The sequence below is a fragment of the Neopsephotus bourkii genome, unplaced genomic scaffold (assembly GCF_033783945.1).
Source record: "Neopsephotus bourkii isolate Nb327-2 ecotype Australia unplaced genomic scaffold, CSIRO-AGI_Nbou_v1 NB_1016, whole genome shotgun sequence".
Lineage (NCBI taxonomy): Eukaryota > Metazoa > Chordata > Aves > Psittaciformes > Psittacidae > Neopsephotus > Neopsephotus bourkii.
Genome location: NW_026901505.1, coordinates 2,619,062 through 2,645,031, shown reverse-complemented (window position 1 = coordinate 2,645,031; position 25,970 = coordinate 2,619,062). Strand labels below are relative to the sequence as shown.

The 25,970-nt window shown below is 62.9% G+C and overlaps 2 protein-coding genes across 2 annotated transcripts; one reads left to right on the top strand and one right to left on the bottom strand.

The window, feature by feature from the left end:
- Window positions 1-4,519: 4,519 nt before the first annotated feature.
- On the top strand, window positions 4,520-6,538 carry GPRIN1 (G protein regulated inducer of neurite outgrowth 1). Its single transcript, XM_061360215.1, has 2 exons — window positions 4,520-4,662; window positions 4,849-6,538. The coding sequence occupies exons 1-2, from the start codon at window positions 4,535-4,537 to the stop codon at window positions 6,260-6,262; spliced, it is 1,542 nt and encodes a 513-aa protein (XP_061216199.1). The 5' UTR covers window positions 4,520-4,534; the 3' UTR covers window positions 6,263-6,538.
- Window positions 6,539-8,180: 1,642 nt separating this feature from the next.
- Window positions 8,181-18,103, bottom strand: CDHR2 (cadherin related family member 2). The gene is made up of 33 exons (XM_061360212.1): window positions 18,057-18,103; window positions 17,664-17,742; window positions 17,145-17,203; window positions 16,682-16,747; window positions 16,453-16,592; window positions 16,150-16,203; window positions 15,856-15,945; window positions 15,249-15,338; window positions 14,870-14,992; window positions 14,650-14,793; window positions 14,465-14,540; window positions 14,170-14,276; window positions 13,860-14,090; window positions 13,627-13,782; window positions 13,255-13,422; window positions 12,997-13,058; window positions 12,671-12,911; window positions 12,357-12,593; window positions 12,051-12,120; window positions 11,352-11,963; window positions 11,040-11,111; window positions 10,715-10,764; window positions 10,466-10,617; window positions 10,183-10,285; window positions 10,013-10,101; window positions 9,763-9,837; window positions 9,593-9,670; window positions 9,447-9,507; window positions 9,227-9,351; window positions 8,986-9,099; window positions 8,751-8,828; window positions 8,592-8,652; window positions 8,181-8,383 (listed from the first exon to the last, which is right to left on the bottom strand). Exons 3-33 carry the CDS (start codon window positions 17,188-17,190, stop codon window positions 8,264-8,266), a joined length of 3,891 nt encoding a protein of 1,296 aa, XP_061216196.1. The 5' UTR covers window positions 17,191-17,203; window positions 17,664-17,742; window positions 18,057-18,103; the 3' UTR covers window positions 8,181-8,263.
- Between the last annotated feature and the right edge of the window lie 7,867 nt (window positions 18,104-25,970).

Here is a 25,970-nt window from a genome sequence, read left to right as displayed (position 1 = left end):
GTCCCTGTGCAGGGGGAAGGATGCCTCCAGCAGGAAGCTGCAGCACCGGATGGTCTCCAGCACCCCGCGCACCCAGGGCAGCCTGCCAGGGAGACCTGAAGAAGGTCTCCACTGGGGTCAGCAGCCCCGGGGTGCCAGGGCCGCCTGGTGCCCCAGCCGCAGTGCCCTCCCACCCCACAGGGCTGGGTTAGGTTGACCCCAGCCACAGGCTGTGCTTTGAGACACCCAGGGCAGCAGGTGCCGGCAGGGATTATTTTTCCCCCCAGCACCTCTGTGACAAGCACAGTTTTCAGGTTGCTTCTGGATCTCTCTAACACCCCTGTCACCCCAAGAGCACCCTCAGCTCTGGGCACGCCAAAGGTCCTCCTTCAGCAGGACCCATCCTGCGGTCAGTCGGTGATGGGAGCCCAGTGCCCGCAGGCATCCCCTCAGCTCCCATTTGCCAGCACCCGGATCCCGGCCTCCCTGCCCGCAGATACCACGGACAGCCGCAGGAAGCCCATCAGCTCCGCAGTAGAGGAGCACATTTCCCGGCCAAATCCCAGTCACAGCCAGGCTCCGGTGAGCCAGGCTGTGCTGAGCCGAGCCTGGCCCTAGCTGGCTGCTGGGTGCATGCTGCTGGGTGCATGCTGCTGGTGCATGTCACTGGGTGCATGTCGCTGGGTGCATGTCGCTGGGTGCATGTCGCTGGTGCATGTCGCTGGGTGCATGTCGCTGGGTGCATGTCGCTGGGTGCATGTCGCTGGGTGCATGTCGCTGGGTGCATGTCGCTGGTGCATGTCGCTGGGTGCATGTTGCTGGTGCATGTCGCTGGTGCATGTCGCTGGGTGCATGTCGCTGGTGCATGTCGCTGGTGCATGTCGCTGGGTGCATGTCGCTGGGTGCATGTCGCTGGTGCATGTCGCTGGGTGCATGTCGCTGGGTGCATGTCGCTGGGTGCATGTCGCTGGTGCATGTCGCTGGGTGCATGTCGCTGGTGCATGTCGCTGGTGCATGCCGCTGGGTGCATGTCGCTGGGTGCATGTCGCTGGGTGCATGTCGCTGGTGCATGTCGCTGGGTGCATGTCGCTGGGTGCATGTCGCTGGGTGCATGTCGCTGGGTGCATGTAGCTGGTGCATGTCGCTGGTGCATGTCGCTGGGTGCATGCTGCTGGGTGCATGTCGCTGGGTGCATGCTGCTGGGTGCATGTCGCTGGTGCATGTCGCTGGGTGCATGTCGCTGGGTGCATGTCGCTGGGTGCATGTCGCTGGGTGCATGTCGCTGGGTGCATGTCGCTGGGTGCATATCGCTGGGTGCATGTCGCTGGGTGCATGTCGCTGGGTGCATGTCGCTGGGTGCATGTCGCTGGGTGCATGTCGCTGGTGCATGTCGCTGGGTGCATGTCGCTGGGTGCATGTCGCTGGGTGCATGTCGCTGGGTGCATATCGCTGGGTGCATGTCGCTGGTGCATGTCGCTGCGTGCATGTCACTGGGTGCATGTCGCTGGGTGCATATCGCTGGGTGCATGTCGCTGGGTGCATGTCGCTGGGTGCATGCTGCTGGGTGCATGTCGCTGCCTGCTCCGGCGTGTGCGGGTGCCGGCGGCGGTGGGGGAGCCGGGCGCGTTCACGTGGCGCTGCCCGTGCGGCGTGGGAGGTGGGCCGCGGCGGCGAGGGAGGGGGCTGCCGTGCTACCTGCGCCCGCTGCGCCGAGGCAGAACGCGCTTGTCAGGCAGCGCCTGGCTCCGTTGCCAAGGCAATGGGGACCATCTTACTCATCCTCCTCGCTATTGTTCTCCTGCCAGCCTCGAGGTGCCCGGGTGGGAAGAGGAGGAGGAGGAGGCATCCGGCCCGGGATGAAGGCTGCCGGAGGGGACTGGAGGGTGCCCCCCATGACCCGCGCTGGCCAGTGGGACACGGTGTGCTCCGGAATGCCAATGGGGATGGGGAGAGCGGCTGCCAGCAGAGCTGAGAGTGGCAGTGGAAGGAAATGTCAGCAAGATGTGGTCCCAAAGCCCCCTGCCCTGAGGCAAGGTCCCAGACAGGGGATGGGGGCATTCTGGTCCCCTCCTCTGCCAGGACTTGATTCTCCCCTCAGTGTCCCTTGTCCCCCCAGGGTGTGTGTCCAGGGCTGGGTCTGAGCCCACACGGGACAGCACAGGATGTGAACCCATACCTGTTCCCCACCCTGTGCTCCCCAAACCTGCAGGTGGTCAACTGGGACCAGTCATTGCTGCAGGACTGGGACCACGGGTCCACAAAAACCACGAAGGGGGAACACGCTGATGTGTGCAGGGAAACACCCTCACCCCAGACACCCATGGGGTGCCTGGTGGTGACATGGGGGTGCCCCACTTTGCCCCAGGGTTGAGGGGAGAGGCGAAGCTTTTTATTTCCATATCCTGCCTCCCTATTTTTAGCCTTCGGCTTTTGTTCCAGCCTGGCTGTTTACTGGAAGGAGCATTTCCAACCTCCCTTGTCTCCAAGCAACCAGGTGTGCCAGCTCCCATCACCCAGCCTCACCCTATAGATCTATACCTATAGGTAGATATAGGGTAGGGGGATGCTAACGGTAACACCAAGGTCAGAGAACCCTGTCTTGGGGTTAACATAAGCACAAACACACCCTGACCCTATAAATCTATAGCTGTTGCTCCATTGTTGACATCCCCAGGTCAGGGAGGGAATCCTATAAGGTGATGTGGGCATATATAGAGGGGTTGGATGGGGGGCAGCTGGGGAGTTTTGGGGGGATACTGGGGGGCTTTTGGAGGGATGCAAGGGGGGTTGGGGAGATGCTGGGGGGGCTTGGGGGGATGCAGAGATGAGGCGCGGCGAGCAGGCCGCCTTCCCCCCGCAGCGGGAGTGCGTGGGAAGGAGTTAGACAAAGCCTGAGCCTGGGAGCAGAGGCAGGCGCTGCCGGGAGGGAGACGGGGACGATCTCCCCTCCCTGTCCTCTCCCACCCCTGGGCGAGGGGTGCGTGGGAGCCCACCTCTGTCACACCACAGTGACACGCTGTCCCGGTCCCTCGCTCTGGTTGAGGTACAGCACCCCCTCCCACCCCCCCCTCCCCCGTGATGCCTGGGAGGGAAGCATCCGTCTCCATCACCAGGTAGGAGGGGGACTGGACTCGGTGCCACTCACTGTCAGCCCCACCCGCAGGACCCCCTAAGGGTTGAGGACCCCCTGACCGTGACTCTGCTGTGCCAGGTGCACCGGGGTGACAGGGTCGGGGATGCTGGGGAATACGAGGGGGTGATGGGGTCTCCCCGGGCTGGCAGGGGGGGTGACACCCATGACACCGAGGGGAGGGGGGTGTGTACTGGGCCTCCCCCCTCCCGCGGCAGCCGGTCCTCCCTCGCCTCCCCACCATTGCCCGGGGGCTCCGGGGCGGGCGGCAGCCAGGGGGAGCGGCCCGGGGCGCGGTACCGCCCCCGCCGCCGCCGCCCCACGCATGCTCGCCGCTGCCGCCACCGCGCCGGAGCCGAGCCGAGCCGAGCCGAGCGAGACGGGACGGGACTGGACGGGACGGGACGGGACGGGACGAGCCCAGCCGCCGCCGGCACGGCCGCAGGTAACGACGGCCTCGGGGCGCACGTGGCGGGGCCGGTCTCGCTCCCGATCCCGGTGCTACCGCAGCCGCCCGGCCGGCACCGGCTTCCCCAGGGACGGGCAGCGGGGCCGGGGGAGTGTGGGGGGGGAGGTGTCGGGATCCCCCTGTCCGGTGCTGCCGCTGGAGCCGGTTTGTCCGGGGCTCGCGCGTGGAGCCGGGGCGTGCACACGCGTGTCCGTGCGTGCGGGTGTGCCCGTGGCCATGTGCTGGCGTGTGCGTGCCTGTGCGTGTGCACACGCGTGTTTGTGCGTGTTTATGCGTGTGCACACGCGTGTGCGGGGCGTCGCAGCCCCTCCGTGGAGCAGCGGCACGGGGTCAGGGCACCCGCAGCCCGCCGGGATGGAGGGTGCTGTCAGAGCAGGTCGGGGTGCGCGGTGGCATGAACCCCGGGTATGGAGGGTGATGCGTGGGGAGACAGAGTCGGGAGGGCACCGCCTCCGGGCCCCGGTGCTCCTGGGGAGGGTCGGTGCCAGCCTGGTCCCTGCTCCTGCTGTGTCCCGTGGGGGGATTTGCTCTGCTCTGCCCTCTCGGGACCCAGAGTGACCGTGGCTAGGGCTCATGCGCTCGCAGCTCCAGAGGGAGGCACTGGCATTGGCAGAGCTGGGGGCTTCTCTGGGGCTTCCCACCATGCTCCTGCTACACGGCTGTCCTGGGGGGCTGAGGGGGCATGGCCGGGAGATTGGGGCACCCTCAGCTTGGGGTGTCGGTGCTAAGCTGGGGGTTCCCGTGCCTGGGGGATCCACATCACTCACACCAGCTCTGGGAACGCTGGTCCCAGTGAATGGAGGGAAAGGCTTGGGCTGCCCCGTGCCCGGGCTGTGCCCTGCAGCCCCCCTCAGTCCCTGTGCCCAGCTTGCTGTCACCCCATGCTGTGCCCACCTCCCCACTGGCAAGTTGGGGGTGCCGAGCCCCCCCAGGCTCTCAGCCTGGTGCCCAGGGCCATGCTCCAGATGCCACTCTCCCTGCAGCGGTGCCTGTGTCACATCCCCCTGCTCCGGCAGGCACAGCAGCGCCTTGATCCTGCTCCCGGTCCCAACCCGTCTGTGCTGGGAGAAGGTTGGCTTTTACGGTAGGCAGCCAACACAGTTCCTCCCTCCCCGTGGGGCTGGGCACTGGGTGCCACCACACAGGCTGTGCCAGTGGAAGCTGCAGGCAGCTGCCCAACCTGTTGTCATGGATGGCATGGAGAAAAACAGTGGGGAGCTGGGGGTGCGTGAGCTGCTCCCTCCTCACTGCCCCATCCTCTCTCTTGCAGACCCACAGCGGGACTAGCATGGGAGAAGCCTTCTCCAGGCATGGGCAGCGCTAAGGAGCCGGAGGGGCTGAGGCTGCTGAGCTGCCAGGCCGGGGCCGAGGACGCCTGCGAGCCCGGTGCCAGCTCCCCTGGGTGCCCTCCAGTGGGTGAGTGCCTGCCCGGCTCCGGCTGTGCCGCGGGAGGCCGTGCCGTGAGGACCTGCTGTGTGGCTGCACCGGAGGCCCAGGGCACCATGGCCAGCACAGTGGTGGAGAAGGTGCCATCGCCGACAGGCCCAGCTCCCAGCACGCTTCTCCGGGACACCGGCACAGAGCCAAGCGTGGCAGCAACGACAGGGACCTGCGGGGGACCAAGTGGCGCTGCCCCAGCCTGTGGCCCCGCGGGGATGGAGGTTCCCAGCACCCAGAAGAACACGGCCTCCGTGCCCCCCCTGCCCGAGCCCTGCCTCAAGGCACCCAGCAAGGACGTGGGGAGCGCGCCGGCTCCTGCCAAACACGTGGCATTTGCGGAGCCTACCGTGGCTGCTGGAGCAGCAGCGGAGCTTCCGAGCCAGGGTCAGCCCCAGGGTGTCACAGGGACATCCCTGGGCGCTGCACCCCAGCCAAGGGGTGGTGAAGCTCCCAAGAACCTCCAGGGGGGCACAGCAGAGCCCCCTGGCACCAGCACTGTGGGGAGCAAGGGCAAAAGTGAGTCAAGGTCAAACCCCACTACCCCAGGCCAGGGTAGAGCTGAGGAGAGCCCAGCCCGGCGTGCGGATGCTGGGAGCGGCCAGCAGCCCCAGCAAAGCAAGCTGCTCTGCGAGTCCTACTCCTTTGAGGTGACCCCACCGCAGGACAGCGGGACGCAGGACATGGGGACACAAGTGGACAACCGAGCATCCCTGGTGTCAGTGGCCTTGAGTCCCATGAGCCCCCCAGGTGGGGCTGCTGCTTTCACCTTCCCCAAGAGGGAGCTGGGCTCTGCTGCCGCCCCATGCCTGCAGCCCTCCACGAAGGATGCGGAGATGCAGGTGTCCATGCCTGTGGAGACGCGCTCCGTGGCCACTGGCCCCATGACACCAGTGGCCAAGTCCCCGCAGGCCTCGTACCCCGAGGTGCATGTGAAGGGGACGGTGGTGGAGGAGACTCCGGAGCCCATCCGGGAGGTGAGCTGGGACGAGAAGGGGATGACATGGGAGGTGTACGGGGCCTCCATGGAGGTGGAGGTGCTGGGCATGGCCATCCAGAAGCACCTGGAGAAGCAGATCGAGGAGAGGCAGGTGGTGGTACCCCCGCAGAGCACCCGCACCGGCTCCGTCAAGGGGGACCCCCGCAAAGGCGAGGAGCCCAAGAGGCAGCCCAGTGTCTTTCGGGCTCTGCTGCAGAACGTCCGGCGGCCCCGGTGCTGCTCCCGCACCGGCCCTGCCATGGAGTGAGTTGCTGCTGCTGGGGTGGGGGTGCCATGGGGCTTCTTGGGGGAGGTGAGGGGGGGGTCCCTGCCCTGGCATCCTGAGACACCCGCTGCCAGTGTGCAGGGCTCCTGGGGCAGGGGGTGATGGAGCACTGCATGCTGCAGCACAGCATCTCCTTTGCTGGGGGGCCCCCTGGCAGCCTGGGGTCCCCCCACCGACCTAGCCCCATGGAGGTACCCTGGGATGTGATGCTGGTGCCCTGTCTCTGTGCCTGGTGGCATCTGTCAGCACGAAGAAGCACATGGCACAGCTCTGGGAGGGCTCAGGATGGGCATGGGCAGGGCGCTGCTGGCTCCCCTGAGCTCTGGCCTCACTCACATCCCAGGCAGCAGCATCACTCCCCATGCTAGAGAGACGCTGGTGCATTCCTGTGCCACCTCTTTGCCTGCCCAGGGCTCAGCCACACTCTGACCAGCCCATGGCCATGCACACGCAGCTCCCTGTGGCTGCCCATCCAGCCCTGTTCATCCCAGCCACAGCCCCATCTTCTGCCCCACTCTGTGCAGTGGGTGCTCTGGAGCTGGAAGGACGTAGGCACATGGGGCACTGGGACTGAAGTGGGAGAGACTGGGACCAACCATGACTAATGGAGAGCTGCTCATCCCCATCACTGTGGCTGGAGTCTGTCCCCATGGTCCCCAGCTCCCCCTGCCTGGGGCCTGCCCGGATCCCATCCTCACCACGATGGGGATGGGGCTTGCCCTGCTGCCGGTCCCATCCAGCTGCTCCAGTGCTGGAGAGGCCCCATGTGCCTGGGACGTGGGGGCACATCCCTGTGAGGTCCCTCCAACAGCAGCCAGGGATTCGATGGTCCCAAAGCGCTGCCACTTTTTACAGCTGGGGTTTTAGAGGGTGGGCGGGGGGGGCCTTTTCTTGAACCGTGTTTGCATTTTTGGAGCTTTTTAAGAGACTCTGAGCCCTGTGTGTGTGTGTTCTGCCTGGAGCCGCCTCCCCCCCGGGCTCCTGCAGGGCTCTCACCCTCCTTTCAAACACTTTCCCTGTGTTTCTGGATTGCGTCGGGAGCCAAGGGTGGGTGAGCATCCCTACAGCAGGCTGCACTGCAGCATCCAGCCGTGATGTGGGGCCTGACCCTGTGGGCAGGAGCAGCCCCACAGTGCCACAGCGAGGGCAGCCAGCACCCGATGGGCAGGAAGCTGCTAACAGAGTGCTTGGGGAGCTGCACCATCCCCTATGGGCAGAGGTGTACGAGGGCTTGAGGTGCCGGGGTCACCGGTGCAGCCGCTTCTCCTCTCTAAGGGGCAATTCTTGCCCTGCACCCCAAATCCCTTTTGGGGATCCTGGGCTTGTTTTGGGCCTGTGGGGCTGTTTCTGCTGGGGAGGGGGGCTGTGAAGGACTCACTGAAGCACCAGCGAGCAGCCAGTGCCTGCTCTGTGCCATGGCACTCACTGCACCCGGTTCTGCTCAGTGCCTTGGGCTGCAGGAGCAGTGCTATGGCCACGCAGGGATGACCAGGAGCCCTGCAGCATCCCCCTGCCACCCTGCCCAGGGCTGTTCCCCACCTCCAGCCCCTCACTGCCGAGCTGGCTCCATCACCCATGTTGTTCTGTTTTCCTCTTCATTTCTTTTTTTGGGGGGGGTTGTGGGGAGGAAGGGGCGGGGGGACCAATGTGTCAATGTGGATGTTGGGTAATAAAACCTTGCACAAACCTCTGCGCGGGGCTGCCTGCGCCTCCCTCCCCAGGGGTGAGCAGGGACAGTGGGGCAGCCCACAGAAGGGTCCTGGGGACAAGAAGCCAGGCCAAGCCCCATGGTGGCACTGGCCTTCCCTCTTCATGCCAGGAGAGATGACCCGCGGGCTGGCTGAGCACCGCAGCAGATGTTGTGATGGGCACAGGACGCTGGTTAATGGGCACAGGACAGGTTTATTGCCAGCCTCTGAACACAGCATCACCAGCGCAGCTGCCTGAGTCCTGCTCTGGCCCAGCTGCACCCCAGATGCCTGCTCACAGGTCTGTGGTGGTGAAGGTGGTGTTGATGTACGCTGTTTTGCTGGGCTGGTTCAGGTTCAGGGCAGCCACCAGCGCCTCCCTGTCAGAGGGGTCTGTGAGCTCCGCTTTGCCCTCCTGTGGGATGAGAGTGGTGAGACGGGGTGGGGACAGAGTCCCAGGGCAGGGACACTCTGCCATCTTCCCAGGCACTGAGGGCTGTCAAGGGGGTGAAGAGGAAGGGACATGAGGGGTCCAGGAGGCTGGGGGGCCAGCAGAGAGGAGGGGGCATGGGGTGCTGTGGCAAGACTCCCTGCTGGGCACCAGTAGCAATTTTCACGCTCACCTTGGCCTTGAGTTTCTCATCCCCGGGTGCATTTACTGTGTTTTCATCCAGGGAATTCATGCTGTGGAGAGTGGAGGGTGGGCGTTAGCAGAGGGCACAGGCAGTGGTGGGTTGGGGACACAGGGTGATGGCCCTCTGGGACCGGCCTGCAGAGCTCACCTGGCCACAGAGCTGGAATCCTCGTGGAAGCCCAAGTCGTGTGAGGGATCGAGCGAGAGGTTCAGCATGGGGTTGGCCCTGGCCAGGGATAGGTGGCAGGTGAGTGACCATCCCATGGGGCAGCCCGGGACAGCGGTGTCCCCAAGGCAGGAGGGGTGTGCAGTGAGCCCTGCAGCCCCTGGCTGTGGGGACATGCCTGGGCTCTCCCCTTCTGCCGGAGGAGCTCCACACTCACCCCTCTGCATTGTACTGGTTGGTGCCGGGGATGCCAGGACCCTGCTGCACCATGGCAGGGCTGAACGTCGTGGCTGCCTTCAGAGCCTTCATTGCATGCAGCTTCCTCTTGTAGCTGTGAATCCAGGGACAGGGCGGGTGAGAGGGGCAGGGGTAGCTGGGAGGGGGATGGAGGGCAGGGGGATGCTGGTGATGATGAGGGTGGTGAGGGGAGGCAGGAGGGGGTGCAGGTGGTGTGGTACCTCCTAGAGGTGAGAACCAAGACCAGGGTCATGATGAGGATGAAGATGAGCAGGAATGCTGCCAGCCCTGCAATGATGCCGATCAGCTCTGTCTCCCTGGTGGGCTTCACCACCTCCCCGGGACCCTGGTGCAGAGCAGGGGTGAGGGCACAGCCCTGGCCAGCAGAACCAGCCCCTATCCTCACGAGGGCCCCTGTGCCCCTCGCCCAGCCCCACTCACGATGATGGCCAGGCCCAGGCTGACCAGCTCAGCCAGGATCAGTGGATCAGACTGTATGAGCCTGCCAAGGGAAGAGGAGAGAGCAGTGGATGGGCTAGTCGGGGTGCACAGCAGTGCCCGTGCATGGCCCTTGCCCCGGCACAGACATGCTCAGCTGGTTGACATCCAGGGCAGTGCCGTTGCTGTAGACGAAGTACACCTCCATCACTGACTTGGCTACCACCCTGCAGGAGCAAAGAGATGGGGTGAGCAGGAAGCAGGGTGACACCCCCGACCCCAGTGTCCCCTTCCCCATTGCCTGCAGGGCCCCACTCACTGGGAGGCACGGGTCTCCTCCATTCTCTTGATTCCTGCCACGTACACTCCTGCCTTGGTCACGGCGGTCAGGGCCCTAGGGACAGGAGGGATGGACAGAGGTTGGGCTGAGCACCCTGCTCCACTCATGGGCATGGGAAGCAGCTCAGCCCCCTGCAACCCCTGGCTGCAGTGGGGACAGCCTGCATGTTCGTATCCCCCACTGCACAGCCACCACCCCAGCCTCCCCAGCCTGGCCTCGCTCTCCTTACGCTATGATGCTTTGGATGTTACTCTGGACTTCATCCACCGTTGTCACAAACTGGAGGCGAATGCGGTAGCTCTGATCCACCGTGAAGATCTGAACGTGGAGCACAGGGGTGAGTGTGGCTGGGCAGGGTGCGGGGTGTCCCCAGAGAGGGGGATCAGGGGTGACACTCACAGTCAGCACAGTCTGTACTCTGTGCACTGGTGCCTCATTGTCCTGAGCCTCCACTGTCACCTGGTACTGCCCCTTCAGCGAGCCATCAAGGTTGCTGGCCACCCTGTGGGGACAGGGACATCCACAATCACACTGGGCTGCACAGGGTGTCCCCATCATCCTCCAGGCTCCACCCTGCCCAGGGCAGGACCCCAGGATGGCTTTGTCCCAACTCCAGCCTGCCCTGGCCCTGCCTGCACCTCTGCTTTGCTGCACCCTCCCCAGCCCAGCCCCACAGCCTCACTGGATGCTCCCGATGTAGATGTCCTTCTCAGTCGTTGTCACCAGCTTGAAGAGGTTCTCGAAGGGCCGGCTGACCCCGTTGTCCTCCACAAGCACCACACTGATGATGGAGAAGCTGATGGTTCCCCCCTGCCCTGAGTCAGCATCTGTGGCCTGCAGGGACAAAGGGTGGCAGAAGCCCAGATAGGAATGGCCAGCACCTGCCTGCAGTGGGGATGGGAGAGCCCAACAGACACACACAGATCCTCACCTTCACAGCAGCCACTTGCAGGTCCACTGGGGAGGTTTCAGGGACAACCACTGCCAAGGAAAGATGGACGGATGATGTGTTCACGCTGGTGTGCAGCCAGCCTTGCTGCGGACCCCGTGCCCCACAGCCCCATGGCTCAGCAGAGCTCTGAGCATACCCCTGCTGCCCTAAGCCCCACAACCTTCATGGAAAGCATTGAATAACCCCTGCACCTCTCTCAGCCCTGCCTCCCTGCTGGGAGAAGGTCCCTGCTGCTGGGCAGTGTGTCAGAGCATGTGTGGGTGCAGGGAGGAGACCACAGGGTGCACCAACCCCAGCTGCTCACCAAAGGTCTCTGTGACAGGCAGGAAGACCGGTGCGTTGTCATTCACATCAGTGATGAGGATTCTCAGGGTTTCTGCAATATCCCCAAAGCAGAACTCTGGTCACCAACAGGGCATCCCTGCAGCACCCTCCTCTGCTTCTGTGACAGCCCCATCCTCCCAGCAGGCTCCAGTTCAAAAGAGGGACACCCTCTCTCCATTGCCAAACCACGTGGCTCCCACCCTGCTCCCCACACTTAGGAGGTGGGAGAGGCAGGTCCCAGCACCCACCATGCTCAGTGGTGGTGGAAGGAGCGGGCAGTGGGTGCCGTTACCGTTCTGGCTGTAGCGGTTGCCCTTCTCAGTGTAGAGGTCTTCAGCGCGGAGCATGAGCACCACCGTGTCACACAGCTCGTAGTCGATGTCAGAGCTGTTCACCAGCACGGAGCCGTTGGGTGCCAGCAGGAACCAGTCCCAGCACACATCCCCGGCGCTGCTCCCATCCTTGAAGCAGGTGACTGCCAGCTCCTCGAAGACCAGCGAGTGATTGGTGTCTGGGTCAGAGGCGACCAGTGTGACCACCAGCCCCTCCTGCGTGCCGTTCTCGCTCACGTGAACGTCCTGCGGGACCGGCTGGATGCTGGGGGGCTCGTCATTGACATCCAGGATGTGGACCACCACTGGGACGCTGGCATTGGCCCCCACGTCGTACGCGGCCGTGTTCTCCGCCACCACCACCAAGGAGAAGAACTTCTCCTGCAGGGTGTCATAGTCCAGGGCCATGTCGGGGTCTACAGTCAGCTGCCCAACATAGTGCCCTGCTTTCAGGCGGGACGAGCGGATCAAGAAGTTGCTAGAGCCGCTGCTCCTCTCAAGCAGGAAGGAGATGCGGGAATTGATCTCTGTCCGGTCAGCATCTGTGGCCTCCACCTCACCCACTAGGGCCCCTGCAGGTGGAGACAGACACTCAGTGGCCAGCAGGCACACGCTCTGGGCCACCACTGGTCCCACAGCCCTGGCCACACAGCTTCTACCTGGGGAGTCTTCGAACACTGAGAACTCGTAGGACTGGTTGAGGAACACGGGAGCATTGTCATTCACATCCTGCAGGAGACAGAGCCATGGTTGTAGCTGCTCCAGGAAACAGGGTCCCCCATAGCAGGCTGGGGACAGGAGCATGGACACTTGCCCTCTCCTGCCTCCCTGCATCAACTGTTCCCTTCTACTCCACAGAGAGGGGACACAGTGCCTCTGCCATGCCACATCCCCTTCCTGCCTATCCATCCCAGCTCCAAGCCCCGGCCTGCCCCAGTGTGTCCCCACTTGTGCTCAGGACTCACCCCCACAGTGATGGTGACGTTCACCAAGGTGCTGAGCTGTGGTGTGCCATGGTCATACACCTCCACCGTCACCACCATCTGCCCCCGCTCATCTTCCAAGGCCTCACGGTCCAGCGGCTCCTTGCTGTGCATCTCACCTGTGGCTGCATCTATGGTGAAGTTGTCACTGAATGGTCCTGGCAGGATCTTGAAGCCCACTTCACTGTTGGGGTTGCCAGGCTCGTCGTTGTCAATGGCCTGAAAAGGCGAGCAGTTGGAACATGGCTGTCCCTGCTCCTCTCCAACAGCCCCCTGTCACCTCTGTCTGTGCATACCTGGATCTGTGTGCTGATGTTCAGCCCCTCTTCCACGGAGATGAAGTAGGAGCCAATGACTATGGGTGGGTTGTCGTTGTCGTCCAGCACGGTGATCTCCAGCACCGTGGTGCCCACCAGGTTGCCCCCATCCTTGGCCTGGAGGTTTGCATAGTAGATGGAGCGAGTCTCCCGGTCCAGCAAGCTCCCGTTCCGCACCAGCACTGCCCCGGTCGTGGCATTAACCATGAAGGTGTTACGGCTATGGCATACACAGAGACATCACCGGGGCTCAGACCCCTTGCCAGGACAGTGCCCTGGTTGTGGCTGGCTGTGCCCCTACGTACATGCTCTCTGGGAGCAGCTGGTAGGTGATCTGGCCCAGGACACCGCTGTCTGGATCGTAGGCCTGAAAGAGAGAAGGAAGCATCTGCCTCAGCCGCCAGAGCAGTGGTGAATCTGGGGTGCCAACCATGGGAAGGAGCACCCTAAAAACACACGGAGAGGCCAGTGCCCTCAATGCAAGCTGCACTAGTGGGACCAGGCATGCTCAGCACCCTGCTTGGGGGGTGTAAGCTCTGCCCACCCCCTGCCCAGTGCCTGACCGTGATGTTTGGGGAGATGATGGTGCCGTCAGGGCTGTTCTCCATCACGCTCAGGGTGTAGATGCTCTGGGGGAACTCAGGGATGTGATCGTTGCTGTCAATGAGTTCGATGGTCACGGTGGCTGTGGAGCAGCAGTTTGTGGGGTTCCCCGTGTCATTAGCAACAATCTGCAGGACAGAGAAGGAACAGTGTCTCACATGGGTCCCTGAGCATGAGAAACAGACATGTCACACTCCAGCCCAACTGCCCTTGCACTGAAGAAGCTGTCAGGGCACAGCCACGTTCTGCTTTGACTTTTGAACCCTGCTGCACCCTGGCATATGCAAGGAGCAAGAACTGTCCCCAGGGTTAGCCAGCCCTGTGGGTCTCACCTGCACCACCATGACATGGCTTATCTCATAGTCCACAGCGGCCGGGTCTTGCACCAGGATCTGGACCTCCCCTGTGCCCATGATATTGGTGGGGGAGACGGAGAAGGCACTGGCATTTGGACCTCGCAGGTACAGCTTGTAATTGCTGTTGATGCCCTGCAGGGGAGAGACACACAGGAGTGAGGGTGCACAAACTCCTGCACCCCAGCCCAGCCTCCTGGATGGACTCCCACCTTGTCTGGGTCATGGGCGACGATGCTGAGGTTGGACACGGGCAGCCTGGAGGAGGAGTGCTCTATGATGGTGCCCGTGAAGTTGCTCTGGGCATCAGTGGAGAAGTTGCAGCTCAGGAGGGAGCAGTTGTAGAACTGGGGCTTGTTGTCATTGACATCGATCACCGTGACTGTCACCAGGGTGCTGGCCTGGGCCACCTTGCCGTAGATGTCCAGGTTCTTCTCACGTGCCTGGGCAGGAGGAGAGAAAGGCTTGGAGGGGCCCAGGCAGAGGAAAAGGATGGGGTTCCCCTTGCTGCCTCCTACTCACCCTGACTTCCAGCAGCACTTCCTCACTTGGTAGCTGCTCACGGTCCAGGGGCGCACTCACAGTGATGGTGCCCATCGTGGCATTGATAGCAAAGGGGATGCTGGTATCTATGGCAAGGGGACAGCAGGAACCCGCTACAGCCACTGGAAATACAGGCCTGACCTCTCTCTGCCAGCAAGGGCAGGCTGGCAGTGCCTGGGAGTCCAGAATCATTCCCTGTGGTGCCCCTTGTTTCCTGATCCCCCACCCTGCCACTGCTCACCCCCTGCCCATGCTGCCCTGCCCCATCACTCACTGGTGATGCTGTAGAAGATTTCATCATTCACCCCCGTGTCTCTGTCCATGGCAGTGACGGTCAGCACACTGGTGCCCTGCAGGGACATGGCCATCAGGGCAGGACCTACAATGTCTCCAGGCACCCCTGTGCTTGGTGGCCCAGACACTCTGGGGACATGCCACTGTGGCCAGCAGGCTCCTTACCAGGTCACAGTTCTCAGGCACGGAGCCAAAATAGGGCTCATTGAGGAACCGTGGGTCCAGGTTGGGCACGTCAATGATGGTCAGGGACAGGTAGGCTGAGCTGTTCTGGAAGACCATCACGTTGTGCAGCAACCCCCCGCCATCCTGGGGACCAGAGCACCATTAGTCCTATGGCCCCCTTACCTGGCGGCTCCGCACCCTCAGCCTGGCTGTTCCCCACCTTGGCGAGGATCTTGATCTGGTAGAAGGTGTTCCTGGCATAGTCCAGTGAGCCATTGAGCACCACATTCCCATTGGGCCGGATGTAGAAGAGCCAGTAATTGCTTGCGTTGTCTGGGATCACCTGAGCAGGGAACATCCCTCTGTGTCACCAAGGCAGGGAGCAGAGGTGCCCCAGCAGAGATGCAGGCTCAGTCTTGGCCCCTACATCTCCACATTGCAACTGATCAGCCCAGAGAGCACAGAACCAGCCCTCCCTGACCCAACACACCTCTCCCCCAGAGCCATGGGGCTGGCCCTGGCCAGGTCACCCAGCACCTCTGCTCCATGGCAGTGGCATGGGATACAGCATGCCCCACTCTGCAGTGTGCTGTGCTCACCTCCTCAATGCTGTAGCTGACTTTGGAGGCATTTCCAGTGTCACTGTCATTGGCAAACACAGTGTAGATGATGCTGTCCAATGTCGTGTTCTGAGCACACGGCGGGGTGGTGGTGGCATTGCGCAGGAGAGCAGAGGGGGTGAGATCAGGGGTGGGGGTACTGAGCCTGGACCTGCCAGCCCTGCTCTGTGGTGCTCTGGCCCCGCAGGGCTCCAGGGGCTGCCCAGTGCTGTCGGACTCTCAGGGGTGAGCTGCTGCCTTTGCTCATACTGGGCAGAGGATGGATCCCCCCTTGCCACCCTCCCTAGGTGAGTCCCTCAGCCCATCTGCACCCTGATCCACCTCACCCTGGCCTGGCCTGGCCTGAACCAGGCACTCCCTGATCAGAAACTCATCACAAGGGCAGAGTCCCAGCCAGGCACTGACGTCTCGGATTGGGGTGGAGCGTTGTGTGTTATGCCCCACGCCCAGGCACAGCATCATACCTGGGTATGGGTTCGCCTGTTCCCTGCACACTGGTGTCCTGCTGCCAGCACACCCATGCCACAGGAGTCACCCAGCACCCCTGCCCTGCTGCCTGGGGACACTGGGGGTCCCAAGGAGGTACCTCGGGGATGGAGGCTTCATATGGCAGGTTCTGGAACACTGGAGCATTGTCGTTACGGTCATCAACGATGACGGTGAGTTTTCTGGAGACCTACCAGGAGTCAGGGAGGGGATGGGATGGGTGCATGAGATGGCACCCAGCACCCACTCTGGCCCCAAAGCCAGCAGCATCACCCACCCCTGGCCAAAGCCCACCTCAGCCCTTTCCCCACCAAGTCTTGTCAACAGCCCCACTGAGACCCTGCTCCCATCCCCATCACCCGCTGCAGCCCCCAGCCCGTGCCCCAGCACTCACTGCATTGTTTATCCCATCAGACACTTCGACGGTGATGGTGAGCTTGGCCTTGACCTAGGGGACACAAGGCAGGACGTGGTCAGGGACAGGAGGAGCTCAGTCCTTGGCCAACGGAGCCCTAACACCCAGCCACCCATCACCCCTGGGTTGCACGCTGCTCCCAGGCAGCTCTTCCCCATGGAGCTGGTCTTTGGGGCCAGGGAGTGACCCACAGGAGCTGCCATGAGCAGCTCCCCCACAGGACTCAAGGCTCTGCCTCCATCCCAGTCACCCCAGACCCCCCAGCTCAGTCTCTGCCCTCACCTCACGATCCAGGGAGTTCTTCAGTGTTGCAATGCCTGTCTGGGCATTGACGGAGAAGTAGAAGGCATCCTCCCCGCTGATGCTGTAGGTGAGCGGGTCCCCGTCTATGTCAGTCGCTGTCAGCTGGAAAGCCTCCTGGCCTGGGGGCACAGGCAGGGTCAGCCTCTGCCCAAGGACCCTCGGCCACTCCTCTTGCACCCCAGGGCCTTCCCAAGGCTGCCCCACTCACCCAGCTCCAGGTCCTCGGGCACATGGACGATCGTCATGTTGAAGAAGGGGACTGTGTTGCCTGAAACTACAAGCAGGAGGTGTGTGAGCACCCACGTTTGTGCCCTGCTCTTCCTTACACCCCGCACCCCCATATCCACCTATCCCCAACCCGAGTCCCAGCTGCAGTTTGGGTCTCCAGAGAAGGCAAGGGACACACAACCTTCCTCATGCTCATCCCACACCTCCCACCTCCAGACCATGCTTGTTCTCCAGCTGCGGCACCCGTGCTGGATGCTATCCCCATTCCCCCCTGTCCCCTCTGTCTTTCCGTGGGGTAGCAAGGTTGCCAATGACTCTCCAAGGCGCCAGTGGAGCGGGCAGCTCTTCTGGGGGTCCCAGCTGCCCTCACAACAAGTGCTGGGGGCTGAAAGCACTTCTAACACCCCCCATCCAACCCTGCACCCCACTGAGCAAACCCTCACCTGCTGACAGGAGAAAGGGAAGCACCACCAGCGATCGCCATCCCATCCTGCCAGCAAGCCTGTGGGCACAACCAGAGAATGAGCACCAGGGGCTGAGTGCCCCTGCTCCCAGCAGCCACCCTGGGGAGAGGCCACTGGGATAGGAGGGACCCTGCTGGGGCTGTCACCTCTGCTGAGCCAGGCTGGTGCTGAGCACCATGCTCCACGCTGTACCCATGGGCACAGGCTTCTTGAGGACATGGAATGGGGGGGACAGGGCTGGCCTCCATGTGCTGGAGACCATGGGGGTGCTTGGGGAACCCAGGAGCCTCTCCTGGGCATGGCTGGAGGCCCCATTGCTCCATGGGGCCAAAGCAATGTTTAGAGCCCAAGAGCAATCTGTGACAGCACCTTGGTGTCCCCCTCCTTGTGCCACGGGTACCACTGCTGACAGATACCCCCGCCGACAGGTACCCCCATCTCCCACCACAATGGACCACAGCACCCGTGGGGGACCATGCCCAGGCTGACATCTCTTACCTGTGGCCCCGTCACTGGGGATGCTGCTGGCGGGGCTGCTCGGCGCTCGCACCTTGACACTGACAGAGACCTTTGCCTCCTGCAGTAAACAAGTTCATCAATTATTAACTGCAATTAGGGGGTGACAAATCCCTCCCTCACCTTTCTCATTGCTTGTGCTCACTTCCAGTTCCTACCCAGCCCAGCCCCACACTCTCTCCCCAGCCCCAGCCTCCCAAGGAGGGTGCCTTCCCCCAGGATTCAGCCATCCCCATCTTCACTGACGGCACTCTGCCTCCCAGGAGGGATAAAGAGCCTGGGGGGATGCGGAGGGATCCTGAACCACCCCAGGGGACTGGAGAGGAGCTGGGGAAATGCCCTGCATCCCCTGGGCGGGGGACACTGGGGTCTCACCAGGACAAGGGGTGGGCACCAACCCAGTGGTGCAGCTCCTGGGGTGAGTTCCTGGAGCCCTCTGCACCCCGCTGCCAGCCTCTCTCCTCCCTGGGGGCTCGGCCCAGCCTCCCTGACCTACTTTGGACCCACTGGGGACAAGGGCGAATTGTGCAGCTCCACTCAGGCAGAAGAGGTCTGGGATGTGGCGGAGGGGCACAGACATCCCTGGGCCTGTGGGACCCCCACCTCCATTACCCTGGTCCCCAAACCCCTATTCCCTGGGGAACCTGTGGGGTCTGGATGCCCAGGAAGCTCTGTGATCCCCCCCCAGACACCCTGCATGCTCCGGTTTCCCCATCTCACCTCACTACTGGGTCAGGCACCCCCCAGAGAAAGGGTACAGGGGGCCAGCCTGGCGCCCTGTGCCAGCAAACCCCTCCAGGACTGCTCCAGGCTCGTTCAGTCCGTGTGAAGGACACCCCACAGACACCCCATTGGCTGCTGGGGACACCCCTGGAGCCCCTCAGGGCTGTCCCATGATGACAGGGGAGGCCCCTGAGCCTCCCGGTGATGGCGCTGGGCACCCCTCTGCGCACTGCCCCCATCTGTCCCAGTGTACCCCCGTGAGCTGTCCAGGGGCATCTTCCCCAGCACAGCCTGGCCCTGCCCGGTTCGGCTTCACACTTCTTGGCTCAGCCCGGCTGGCTCGGCTCAGCCCGCCACGGCTCGGCCCGGCTCGGCTCGGCTCGGCTCGGCACGGAACGGCACGGCTCGGCTCGGCACGGCTCGGCACGGCTCGGCACGGCACGGCTCGGCTCGGCTCGCACTGCTCGGCTCGCACTGCCCGGCTCGCACGGCTCGGCTCGCACTGCCCGGCTCGCGCTGCTCGGCGCGTTGCTGTGCGCTGCCGCTCGGAGCATTACGGCCGCGCGGTTCGTGTGGCGCCGCTCTTGGCCGCAGTACGGCGGAACGGGGCGGGCCCCCATCGGCGCGGCCGGTTCCATCGGGGCGGCGGGCGCGGGGGCGCCATGAGGCGGGGCTGAAGCCGGGCTGAGGCCGGAGCGGGAGCGGCACCGGGACGGACTCCGAGCCCGGCGGGCCCGGCCGCCGCGCCATGCGAGCGGGCTGAGCGGCGAGCAGGGCCGCGGCAGGCACCGAGCGGCCCGCGAACGCCGAGGGAAGCGCCGCCGGTAGGTTCGGGGCGAGGCGGTGGCCGCAGGCCTGGGCTGCGTGGGGCAGGGCCGGTGCACCGGGAAATAGGCGGCGGGTAGGGCCTGGGGCTTGCGGGAGGAGCAGGTGCGGAAAGGCGGGGAGCCTGACCCCGGTGCACCGGGGGAGGGCAGCGGGCAGGGGCCGGTGCGAGAGGGGCGGATGCTGGAGCGTGCGAAGCCCACTGCGGCGGGCGGAGGAGCGAGTGGGGCCCGGTGCGCGGCGGGCTCCGGTGCGGAGGTTCGGAGGGGGCGGATGGCCGGGGCAGGCGGGGTCCGGTGCGCCGGGGCCGGGGCCGGGGCCTAGCTCAGCCCTTGATGGGGGGGGTGTGATGGCTGAGAGGGGCACCGGGGCCGTAAAGGGCAGCCGGGCCCGTTGCACCGGCGGCCACACGGCGGTGGGAGGAGTCCCCGGTTCTCGGGGAGCCCCTTCTGGGAGGCGGCTGCCTGGGACATCGGGTAGGGCGGCGGAACGGGAGCCCTGCCGCCCCTCGGGGCCTTGCCAGCAGAGCGGGGGTTGCCCCGGCCGTAGCCGCGTCTCGGGGGGCTCCCGCGTTCCCCGGCCGCGCCTGAGCCGGTGGCTGCGGCCGAGGCCGGTTCTGCGGCCCCGGGTGCCCCGTCCGCCGCTGCCGGAGCCCCAGGCCCCCTTTCCTGCCCCGGGTTCGGTGGACAGGGCCGGGCTTGGGGCGAGACCCCGGGCGTGCGGGAGGGGAAGTGGCTGAACTCTGCAGGAAGTTGTAGACGGGAAAGAGGTAGGAAAGGGATGAGCCCCGAGCGACAGGGGGTGGGGGTGGCACCGAGGCCGTGGGACAGGGGAGACCCCTGTGTGGGGCCGCAGCAGCCGGGTACTGCAGAGGGTGTATGGGGCCGGGCTGTGCGCAGCTGGGGTGTGCTCCAGGGTTTGCTTTCCTGGGCAGAGGTTGAGCCTGGCGGGCAGCCTGTGGCCAGGCTGGTGCTGCCCTTCCAGATGGGGACAGTCCCTACGAGTGTGGCTCGGTTTTGTGCTGGCATCTCGGGCACAAGCTCCGCATGGCTCCGTGCTCCAGCACAGCTGGAGCAGCTCTGGAGCGTGTCCCTGTGCTCCCCTCCTCACTCTCCTGTGTCACTGCCTCGCTCAGTTCCTTTGCCACCTTCACCCGCTTCTGTTCTGCTGCTGGCTCGGGCTCCCCAGGACCCTGGCTCTCACCCCGGGGAGATGCGCAGGGCAAAGCCCAGGGGGAACAGGTCAGTCCCCAGGGCCCGGAGCCCCGGAGGAGCAGCGGGCGCCGGCCGTGGCGGCGGTCGGTCGGAGGGGAGCTGCGTCTGATGTCACTGCGGTGCATGGTGGGTAATTATGCACGTTGCAATGAAAATAATAAGGCCGGCTCCATAGTGGTGTCTAAAAATACTGCTAATGCAGAGCGCCTGCTGGGTGCCTTTGTTTGTCACCTATGGGTGTTTGCTTCGAGGCCGGCCCGGCAGTGGGAGCTGCTCTGCGGCGTCAGGTCCCTGGGGCAGTGGGTTTGGTTTAGAAGGTGAGCTGCGGTCCCTCAGCACCCCTCTGCATTGGGCAGTGGAGCTGGGGCAGGTACGGCTACCGGAGGTGAGGTGGGAGCCACTTGGATGTGATTGAGAGGCTCTGCTGTCACCCCCCTGCATGCTGCCATGCACACAGTTGCAGGGGGTGGTGTGGCTTTGTCTCCCCCAGCCTTACTTGGAGCTTGGTGCTCTGACTAGTGGCTAATTCCTGCATCATAACGATGATCTTGGAATGGTACCAGTGTGCTGGCCTGCCTACAGGAGAGTGGGTCTAGATGAGGGTTCAGGCCCAGGTCGTGTGGTCTGTCACTGGCATTATGGGACTGCCCCTGCGAAGTGTCCTGGCACCAGCAGGCAGGGATCTTGCCCTTTCTGGCTGAGCAGAGGTGGGAGGGAGGGATGTGTGTCTGTAGCAGAGGGAGTTGGTGTGATGGGTGCTGCCCCAGTGTGCTGAGCTCCACTCTGTGGGCAGGCGGGCGCTCTGCTCTGCCTGGCCGCTGCCTGTGCAGCTCTTGCTGCTGCTGTGGGCCCTCCATCTGCTGCCAGGAGCTGGAAGCTCCCCGCTGCAGCCCAGGGAGAGCCTTGCAGGGGTGGTGAGAGCCATCTGGAGCCCCGGCTGCTACAGCCACCGGCCTGGCAGACTGGCGGGGACAAGGCGGTGAGTGGCAGGGCAGCAGTGGAGAGCTGGGAAGGGCAGGACATGGTGAGTGTGCGTTTGGGAGTGGGGAGGTTGGAATGGTGGTGAATGCTCTGGGTTCCCAGTGGTGCTTGGAGGGGCTGCAAGAGCAGAGCCTTGTCCCTCCTCACCTTGGAGTGAATGGAGAGATGTCTCCCAGCCCACATGCTGCCTCACCTTTAGGGTCGTGGCTGTGTTTCTGGGGCTTCATGCTTGGCCCTCCTTTCATTGGAGGGGAAGCATCACCACTGCTTCAGCTCTTGCCAGGTGCTAAATCTGACCTCTGAAGCCCCCACACATGGCAGCAGCGTTCCCTGGAACAGTGAAACACGCTGTCCCTACCTGCTGTGCTGTGTGGGTCCCCTCTGGTGCGTGAGGAACAAAGGCTGAGGAGAGGAGACTTTGTGAGTCCCCATTGATTCGCGTGGTGGAAGCTGCCCGCTGTGTGTTTGCGTCTGCCTGCCTGGGACCGGGGCTCTGTGAGGGGCATTGATCAAGCTGTAAAACCCAGAGCCAGCTAATGAAATAGGGACTATAGATTTTTGTTTTAAATGGAAGAGAGTTTAGGGGAGATTTAATTATCCCTGGTTTATGGACCCGTTAGAGGAATGAAATAGCAGCTGGCAGGTAGGGCCCATGCTTCAGCTCCCAGCACTTCTTCCAGGTGTCTGCAGGGCTGGTGAAGTCCTGTCACCCCAGGGCCGTGATGGGGAGTGAAGTCACTGGGAGCAGAGCAGGATGGGGTGAAGCCCTGCTTGTCCTGCCAGGTATCCCTGTGTCCTCAGTGCTCATACAGCAGAGGGACTGGCGCTGGGGTGGTGGGCTCCCAGCTGAGCAGGGGCTGCTGTAGGAAGAGCTCCCCTCATCCCCAGAGCTTGGTGTGGGCCTTGCGCTGGTGGACATCGGGGTGTCCAGGAGCCCCATGCTCGCTGGGCTGTCTCCATCCAGGTGTGCTTTCCCCGGGGCCGTGGGCACTGAGCTCTTGCTACCTGCGCAGAGTGTGTGGGGTTTGTGAATGAGAGCTGGGGCTCGCTGGGCTTCGTTGTGTGTCGGACACAAGCTCTAACACTGTCACTGCAGCACTCCTCCTGTGTGCATCCACTTCACTGTCACGTGAGGCCACAGGGCACGGCTGGGGTGGTGCTGCTGGGGTTGGCAGGAGAGCGTGGAGCTTTTGGATGCTTTTGGGTTTTAATCTCTGAATTGAGGAGCTGGTCCATGGTGTTTTCCCACCATCCCTCAGCTCCCTGCTTGGGGTGAGCTGGAGAAACACGGTTTGACACCTGCCCAGTGCAGGGGAATGGTTGGCCAGGGGGTCTGCATATAATCCATGGGGTGTCAGTCTGATGCATCCAGAGGCTGCTAAATCATTGAGGAAGCTGCTGGTGCCCTCCCAGAGCCCTCTGACATTGGCATGGCAGGAATTTGGGAGAGCCAGTCCCTGAGCCCTGTAATCACAGAGAGCTGCATGAGAATGTTGGGTGGCTCCAGGTCAGTTCTGGACGAGAGCAGTGTGGGTCCATGCTGGCAGCTCACAGGGGTGCTGGGGGTAGCCAGCCTGCCCGCTCTCTCAGCAGCAGATTCACCCCAGGGCACTTATCCTTTCCAGCTGTGTGCATGGCAAAGGGTAAGGCGAGCAGTGTCCCCAGCAAGCAGCACTCGTGACAGGCCTTGGGAATACTATTTCAGCTGCAGCCTGGTCCCTGGAGACCTGGCCTTGCTGGCTGTGGAGATGTGGCTGTGGGCTTTCCTTGGCTACCCTGGGAAGCAGGACAAGGGATTCCAGCTCAGCCGTGGCCTGCAGTGGTGTGTGTTAGCAGCTGCTTCCTCTCAGGTGAGCCTGTGTGGTGGTGCCAAGGGCTCCAGCACCTCTTGCTGTCACCTCTGGGAAGGGAGGGCTCATGCTCTGGTCCTTCTTCCCCTCAGCCTGGCGGTGCTGAGCTGTGGTCCCCTCGGGCAGGTTGTCTTTTCCCTGCTGTGCTGCTGGGGCTCTCTGCCTGTGTGTGCATTTTGAGCCGAGTGTCTTTGTTGCTTTTCTGTCCATGCCTGTGCTTTGGGGAAGTGGTGAACAATAAAGATCTGCCGTGGAGAGCTGTAGCAGAGGTCAGCCAGCTCCTATGCCTCAGGCTGCTCTGCTGTCACTGCACAGTTGCGCTTTGTGCACAGGGGCTGTCAGCTTGGAAGTCATGGTTTTTTGCTCTTAAAACCGTCCCCAGGCACTGGTGTGGGGTTCTCTGTGAGTGATGTACTGGGGAGGTATTGCAGCGAGCCCCCGTCATGTTTAAGGCTGTGGTCACTGCCTGTTTCGGTGCATCTGGTAAGCAGCCTGTTGGTAAATGTCATATTAAGGACAAAAGAGGGTAAATGGTTGCTGGAAATGAGGAATTTCTCTGAGCTCCTTTGTGAGAATGCTCGTTGCAGGTTGTCAGTGTCCTTGCAGGCTTCGTAAAATGCAAAGCAAAACACCCAGCCCAACTTCCTGACCATCACTGGTGCTTCCAAGAGAAGCTTCGTGTTACTGGGCAGTAACGAGATTGCTCCTCACTGTCCACCAACTTCTGGCTCTGCTGTATCCTTTCTCTGGAGCCACCCCTCCAGCCACTGCTGCTCTGCCTGAGCCCAGCCTGCGGGGAAGGTGTCTGCAGCCCAGCCCCTCCTGCCCTCGCTGCTTGCTTGGCAGATGCTAACCCAGTCCGCAGCATGTGGAGAGTGGGCAGGACTCGGAGGGATTCTTGTGGAGAGGTGGCAGGTGAGCTGGGGACATCCAGGGATGCTGTGTGGGGAGAGGGAAGGGGCTGAATCCCTGCTGCCTGGGCTGGCTATGCTCAAGGAGAGAGTTAGGTCTGTTTTTAGGAAAGAGGTGTGTGAAAAGAGAACTAAAACGTGAAGGACAAAGGAGGATGGAGTCCTGAACCGCGGTGTCTTGTGGTAGGAAGGAAGGGGAGGACCAGGAAGGCTGCCCAGGCAACAGGTTGGGGATGGACATGGCAGCATTTGTTCCCCCCTCTCCCCCCACCCGCAGCTGAGCTGTGGAACCGATGCTGCAGGATGCTGGGACAGACAGAGGTGAGCGTGGTTCATGCGCTGTTACGGGGGGAGAAGAGTCCATCCAGGAGAGCAGAGGACATGACCCATTGTTTGATGCCACTGAGCTACACAGGGACCTGAGCTGGGCCCGGCTGCTGCACCAGCAGCCTTCTGGTCAAGCTATTCAGGTAGTGCTAGTGTTTCTAGGGCAAACAAAGGAAGGTGGAGATACCTCTCTAGATTATTTACCCTGTCTTGAGGAAGCGAAGGCTTGTGCAAGCTTAGTGTTTGTTTGCAAGTCTTCTCCTTTCTGCTTTGAACTTGCTGGATGGTGTCAGGTGTGGCATGTGTCTCCAAGGCCTTAGCTTGCTACACATTTTGGTTCTTGTGGAGGAAGATGCTGCTAGTTCTCCCTCTGCAGTGCAGCTCAGCCGTGCTATTAGACATCAGAGAATCCACGTGGGAGAGATCGACAGGAAACTGGGCGTTATCAGTTCCGCTGCCTGTGCAGCTACTCGCTCCTCATGTCAGCATCCTCCACGTGTGTGGCTGGAGGCGTTTGATGGGAGTGCTGTCAGCCCGGGGGTGGCAGTGGGAGGCGTGTGATCGCGGCAGAGGCGTCCTGCCTCGGCTGCTCAGGGCTGTGCTGTGCGGCGCAGGGAGGGAGAGCCTCACCCCCCCCTGCTTCACCCTGTGCTACCTGCTCATCCTGCGGTGTCCCATGGACCCTGGGGCTTGTGTTGGGCCTTGGGCAGAGCAGGGACATTTCTTCTGCTCTCCCCTGCAGCCTTCTGGGTTCTTGGTGCTGCTTTCTCCCCGCTTGTTTTCGAGGCACTGGGGAGGGGAGGATTAGGGCCTCTTGCTCTCTCTGCACTTGGGAAAAGGCTGGGGGGAACATGGAGGTGAGCTGTGGCATGCTGGGTGTTGGGGAGAGGATGGGGCAGAGCATACCTCCAGTGAGAACTGTGCTCAACACCACTCACATCACCCCAGCTAATCCTGTGACAGACCTGACCTATATATGGGGCAGGGGAGGCGACATGTCTGTGGCAGCAGATGGTGTCTTAAAGAGCCTGGGCTCGGGGAGGCTTCGATCCTGCTGGCCCCTGGCTCTCATGAGGGAAAGGATGGGCTGCCCGTTGGCTAGAGAGCAGCCAGATTCAGCTTGAGCAGCCCTTGCAAGTCGAGAGCTTTCTAAGGCTGTCTGGCATGGGGGGGTTCTGCTCACTTGGGATGTCGCAGGTTTCGGGAGCTGGACTGGGGACACCTTATGCTGGCCTAGAAGCACTGACCAGTGCTGCTGTATTGGTGTAGCATCAGAGGGGCATCACGTGGGCTCCTCACACAGCTCTTCCAGCCAGAGATCCCAGACCTGGGGCAGTGTGATGCTGGTGCCTGTTCCCAAGAGCATGTGAGCTGACCCTTCCCACATGCTGTAGCCCTGTGGCTGGATGTGCGGTGCCCCATCCTCACTGGAGCTGGCAAGGCAGGCTCGGCATGGCT

Excerpts from the sequence above, each read along its gene's own strand:
- GPRIN1 (XM_061360215.1), top strand. The coding sequence starts at position 4,535 with ATGCTCCAGATGCCACTCTCCCTGCAGCGGTGCCTGTGTCACATCCCC. Across the intron at positions 4,663-4,848 it reads GGAGAAGGTTGGCTTTTACG|ACCCACAGCGGGACTAGCAT; the intron begins GTAGGCAGCCAA and ends TCTCTCTTGCAG.
- CDHR2 (XM_061360212.1), bottom strand. The coding sequence starts at position 17,190 with ATGGGATGGCGATCGCTGGTGGTGCTTCCCTTTCTCCTGTCAGCAG. Across the intron at positions 16,593-16,681 it reads GCCCGAGGACCTGGAGCTGG|GCCAGGAGGCTTTCCAGCTG; the intron begins GTGAGTGGGGCA and ends CTGTGCCCCCAG. Across the intron at positions 16,204-16,452 it reads AGAACTCCCTGGATCGTGAG|GTCAAGGCCAAGCTCACCAT; the intron begins GTGAGGGCAGAG and ends TGTGTCCCCTAG.